This window comes from Vigna unguiculata, chromosome 9, assembly GCF_004118075.2.
Source record: "Vigna unguiculata cultivar IT97K-499-35 chromosome 9, ASM411807v1, whole genome shotgun sequence".
Lineage (NCBI taxonomy): Eukaryota > Viridiplantae > Streptophyta > Magnoliopsida > Fabales > Fabaceae > Vigna > Vigna unguiculata.
Window position 1 is genome coordinate 6,690,267 of NC_040287.1, and position 6,000 is coordinate 6,696,266.

The window sequence follows — 6,000 nt, forward strand, 5'->3', positions numbered from 1 at the left end:
CTCCATGCAGCTACTAGTGATTTTTCTTCAATCTTCCATTCTTTTCTACAAAAGTCCATAAACATCAAAGTAAACCTATTTTTTGAAATAAAATAACAAAATCCTAAATTCTTTCATGGGATTAACACAAAATACATTAATAAAAGACAATTAAGAGGTTCTAAGAAGTGTAAATAATAGGTAATTATCACACTTATCAATCACCAAGACCCATTGCATATAAATGTATTACAACAATTAATATTCAATATAAGTTATTTTTCCTCATAATATCAAGGGCCACAAATTCAAATTTTGAAAGATTTGACATGTTTAGAACTAGTACATAAAATATTGATGATAATCATATTTTATGTATGAAACTATAAAATTAATAAGAATAAAAGATAAGATTCTAAATGAAGAAAAAAATTGAAAGAGCTAGTTGATTAATTTTCTTGGGAAAGATGTTTTGTAAATTTTTTAAAAATATAGGTTTGTTTGTGTGTGTAATTGTAAAGGAAACTATTACATCAAATGTAAAGATGTAATATATATATATATATATATATATATATATATTGTATAATATGAACATGTCGGTCAAACATCAAGAGGTAGTTGACCAAGTTAAGACCAATTAGAGGGTCTAGTTGGTCATATAGGTATGTCCGATCAGTAGGACATGCTCGATGATTCAATATGATTAAACATTCTAAATGTAATTTAGCAAAGATAGACCCTAAATCAACTACTAAATAATAACATTGAGGTATGTTTAGGTCCTGATTAGGCCATGCTAAGTAAAAACCCATTATGAATAGTATAAATAAAAAGTCCAAGTAGGGTAGTTGGGTTCCATAATTATAATATTCAATATAACTTGTACTCGGACAATTACAAACTTAAGTATTAGAGTACTTTATGCAAGTACAACCCGAACGGTTTGGACTATCAATAATCTTTTGCATTAGAGAGGTTGAAAACTAAAATAATTTAAAGACTAAAACATATAGAAAATAGGAGTGTCAGACCGGTCGAATAGAAATATATATGTATGAATTTCTCATATCTTTTTTAATGGTCACAAGTAGATTTAAGATAAATCTTATACGGTCAAAATTTAAAATTCGATAAGAGATGTATAATGAAAATTATACAAATGTAACTTGTTTATCTAAGTTAAAATCGATCATTCAAATCTCAAATACGTTTTTTACTCATTATATGAAACTATACTGATATTATTTTATCTATTTGGTTAAACTAAACTAGTATATAAACGTCTTTATTTTTTATAGATTAAAAGGAACCCATGTGTTTAGCAAGATCTCACACTGATAAATTTTAATTGAATAAAATTATACATATTGTTGATAATTATGTTTTATAAATTAAATATAAAAATTAATAAATACAATATATCCAAGAGGACAAAATAATATCAAATTTTAAGAAAGAAATAAAATCAAAATTTGCATATTATAATTCAAGTAATAAAAATATATTTAATTTAAAATTAATTAGCTATTTTCCTTTTAGACTCTTCAAAATAGACAAAAGTAACTTAGTTTTTTAATATTTCATTTCAAATTTACCAATAATATCACTATGTGAATTATTTTGTAAGTTCTTTGTTTCGCGAATAAGTTGTCAAAGTAAAAATATTAAAACGAAGATATCAATGTTGAAGTGTGATTTATTTTTATTTATATCATTATATTTACACTTTTACATTTGCCTATTAAAATTGCTTAAGAGATTATAATCATATTACACTTATGTTTTTGAGTATTATTTAGTTATGTTTTAAGTACTAATTTTAGATATATGTTTTAGATTAACATAATTTGGATTTATATTGTTGAAATGCAACTTATTTAAGTTTTTTTGGATAGTTTTATTTAAAAAAATTCAAAATAAATTTTAAAAAATATTTCATGAAAAACTTCCAAATTTAAAATTAATCTTTAGTACTTTCCAAACTAAGTACTCCAGTGTAATAAGATATATATAACACATACATATTTTTTAATCAAACGAATAACATACAACTACTAACCATATCCACTACCATTCCTATTTACCATTAATAAAATAACATCCCAAACTGCTACCAATATATAAATATTATAACGCATTTGTTAGGGACTGCCTGAGTTTTATCCAATTTAATTATGCGTTGGGCTAACTTTTAATTCGGTTTCTAACAAGGTCGGATTGGTGAATTCGGGTAAAGTTTTAAAACACCAGTTTACGGTGAAAACAAGTAAATAGTCTTAAAACTGGGGTGGCGATGTAATTAGAAGAAAGTTGGAGGGTCAGCGGATGCGTGTGCGGAAAAAATAAATAAATAAAGAAGCGTGGTAGGAAGGACCAAGAAACAACCTCAAATCCCTTTCCTCTGTGTCGATTACAGATTACCTTCATTCATCAGAGTCTGAGACCTGCCTTCATCTTCTCTCTCTACCTTTCTCTCTCCTCTCAGCGCAACACCTCGTACTGTTTTGGCGGTAAAAGATGTCCGGGAAAGGGGCGAAGGGGTTGATCACCGGCAAAACCTCTGCCGCCAACAAAGATAAGGACAAGAAGAAGCCGATTTCACGTTCTTCTCGTGCCGGCCTTCAGGTTCTCAGATCTCCCTTCCTTTCTCATTCCTTTACCTCTTCCGATTCCCTCCTAGCCCTGCAAAATCTCCACGCACTCATTCTGTAAATTCTTTTCTTTTCTTAACCCTCGTTATTGGGGTAACGCAATGTGAGCCATTTGTTGTCGGGTTTCGTAGATATTAGCTGTGCTTTTTCCGTGGGATGTTCTGACCAGCGGGAGAGGGAAAAAAAATCAAATGTTGGTGTCTGTTTTTTCTTTGAAAGTTTTTATTTTTCTTTTTTCTTTTAATTATCTGGAAGGTTTAATGCGAGTATACTGAGTTAGTAAGTTTAATTGCAGCGTACTCGTTCACGAACACATGTTGGTTTGACATTTTTGTTTTTGTTCTTGTCATTTTGACATTTTTTAAGTCAGTGTTGAGTCTATGTAAATTTTGACTGACTTTTGCTATGTAAACACTTGGATTGTTATTTTAAATATGTTGGAGCTGCATCGACATAATGTAAACGCGTTTATCGCAGCCCATAAGACAACTCGAGTCCAGTTAGACCTGAAAATTTCTACTGTTGATGTTTAGATGTAGGTCGCGATATTGTGTAAACAAACTTATCTAGAGTCAGATAATTTGCTTACATATTAGTTTGCTTTTGTTTATTTTCCATTACAAATTACAAATGCTTCTAATATTACTGGCATGGTTCTGATATGCTACAACCAAAAGTTCATCTGTTTAGGGAGATTTACCTGACTATATTTGGTTTCTCGTCTGTGATTGAGGAATTGAAAGAACTAAACTGTCTTAGGTGACCCTTTGGATTTTGAAATTGAAATCAGTCCCTAGTTGGTGTAGCTAGAAGATTAAAGCCTTTGGATTTAGAAATTGAAATCAGTCCCTTCTAGGTAGCTAGAAGATTGAAGCATGTTATGTAGGGGTCATGTCTCCAAAAATTTCTGTTTTAATGTGATATGAGTTTACTATAATTTCACCAACCTTTTTGATGTTTTGACCAAATCATTGTATTCTGATTCCACAGAATATGGTAGCATATAGTTTGTGGGAACTATTGATCCATTGGGCTAAGGAGTAGCAAAGTCGTATGTTGTCTTACATGAGGTTCTTGTATGTTGTAATTTGCAGTTTCCAGTTGGTCGTATCCACCGGCTATTGAAGTCGAGGACAACCGCGAATGGTAGAGTTGGGGCTACAGCTGCTGTTTACTCTGCCGCAATCTTGGAGTATCTCACTGCTGAAGTATTGGAGCTTGCAGGGAATGCTAGCAAGGATCTCAAGGTGAAACGTATCACTCCCCGGCATTTACAGCTGGCCATTCGTGGGGATGAAGAGCTGGATACCCTGATAAAAGGAACCATTGCTGGTGGAGGAGTCATTCCTCACATTCACAAGTCTCTTATCAACAAGTCTTCCAAGGAGTAGATCCCTAGTGCATAATAGCTGCTTCATGTGAAATTTCTCTCTACTAATTGTGTATTTGTTGCATGCACTTGATAAATCAGTAGGACCTTCTATTTAAGACTCAGTTGCTGTTGTTCATCATGGAGATAATGTGTAGTCTTTCTCTTCATCAATTTAGTATGTCTCTATCACTTCAAATCTTAATTCAGGATAATCCAGTCTCATGATTTGAATTATTGTTACTCTACTAATTCTGCATTTGTTGCATCAACATCAAAAAAAGAACCTTCTATTTAAGACCCTGTTGCTGTTGTTGGTCGTGGAGGTGTACTATTTTAGTCTTTCTCTTTACCAATTGTGTATGTCACGATCACTGAAAATCTTAATTGAGCATATTTCAGTCGGATGGTTTGAATTATTGTTACTTTCAACCTGTGTTTAGCACTGCGTCTTATAATACTTGTATCTGATATCTATCCCAACCATGTTATTAGTAGGCTTGTGGGTGTTAAGGTTGTTTTTCTCAATTTGGGTTAGCATAAAGGATTAAACTTGTTGAAATAGTTTTGGTAAGCAACATAATTATGGCAATGGTAGTAATCATAGTATTGTAGTGATGGCTGTTGGCGTGCCGTCTATGATTGTGACATGCTATGTGGCTATATGGGACTGCCTGTGTTGATATATCAGGTTAACAGCGTAGCAGTGCAGCAATCAAGGAGTTGCAATATGGTACTTTTTTTGTTGCGGGAGTGTTGTCATAATTCTATATGATAGTTTGGATAATGGTTAGATTCAACCAGAAATCTATTTGTTTATTTGAATCTTTTGTGATGCAATTTCAGTGGATGCTGCAAGAAATGTCGCAGAAGCAGACAAATATGTTGTCTGTGCTACTTTTCTATTTTCATTCGATTTCACAGTTTACATATACAACAGCAAAACTGTGAATATTTTGCTCAAGCCTAAACCTTTGTTTTTAATTTTCAAGTAATCCAAAACAAGTGTTAATGGTTTGAATCCATACATCACACCTGCATCTTTGATCCTTTTATACATATGATTTAAGTATACTTTGGTTATTCCAATTATGAACTTTATATTTCAAGTTTTAATACTATAAATAGTTAGTTTAGGTAACTTATTTTTTATATTTTTTAAATGTGATCAGTTTTTTTTCGTACTATTTGTATAATTTAATTATATTTTAGTTCTTTACCAATGTAAAATAGTCAAGGAATTATAAATGTAATTAACCCTTGTCAGAATGCTTCAGTAGATCATATTTTCCTTTTCTCGTCTCCTTTTTTGGTGTGTGTGTGACATGTTGGAACAATTTTATATTTTCTTCTCTTTTGCCGTGTGCATTTGTAGGATGAATAGGTTATTTCGCAGATATCAATTTACTTTTTTCTTCTCTTATTTTTGTTTAATTGAGATTAACATAATGAGTTCATGAAGTTACTAAAACAAAAATAAAAAATATCTACAAATTACAAATCATTTGAAAAGTATTAAGTGTCTAATTCGTAGAAAAATATTTTTCATGGTTACCTATCTCATCATTAAAATGAGATATTTTATTAGCAAAGCAGTAGAAAGAAAATTGGTGAAATGATGTTAATGAAGTTTGACTATGTGATGTTAAGTCTCACAACATAAACATTAGATTGTAGCAAACTTGTTGGGAATCATTGTAAGACACACAAGTCAAGACACAGAAGTAGAATCTTGGAAAAGAAAAATATAAAAAGTTGGGTGATTTTCACAAATGTTGAATCCAGTCATTCTGGAGAAGGAAAATATTGTGATGATTTCAACTGGGGATATTAAATCATAAAGGAGACCAAGGAACTCATAAAAGAAAATGTGATAAATACTATCATTATAAAATAATTTTTAATTGTTTTTACAATGAAAAGTTTTGGCAAAAGAATGGATATTTAAACATCATGAACACATATTGAATACTCAATACTATTATCGGTACCCGCTAA

General features: G+C 31.1%; 1 protein-coding gene across 1 annotated transcript; it reads left to right on the forward strand.

Annotated features, from left to right (window-relative positions):
- The first annotated feature begins 2,345 nt into the window (after nucleotides 1-2,345).
- On the forward strand, nucleotides 2,346-4,321 carry LOC114164326 (probable histone H2A variant 3). The gene is made up of 2 exons (XM_028048961.1): nucleotides 2,346-2,607; nucleotides 3,728-4,321. Exons 1-2 carry the CDS (start codon nucleotides 2,500-2,502, stop codon nucleotides 4,022-4,024), a joined length of 405 nt encoding a protein of 134 aa, XP_027904762.1. The 5' UTR covers nucleotides 2,346-2,499; the 3' UTR covers nucleotides 4,025-4,321.
- The last annotated feature ends 1,679 nt before the right edge of the window (nucleotides 4,322-6,000 follow it).

Coding starts and splice junctions, on each gene's coding strand:
- LOC114164326 (XM_028048961.1), top strand. CDS start 2,500: ATGTCCGGGAAAGGGGCGAAGGGGTTGATCACCGGCAAAACCTCTGCC. Junction 2,608..3,727: donor CTTCTCGTGCCGGCCTTCAG/GTTCTCAGATCT, acceptor TGTAATTTGCAG/TTTCCAGTTGGTCGTATCCA.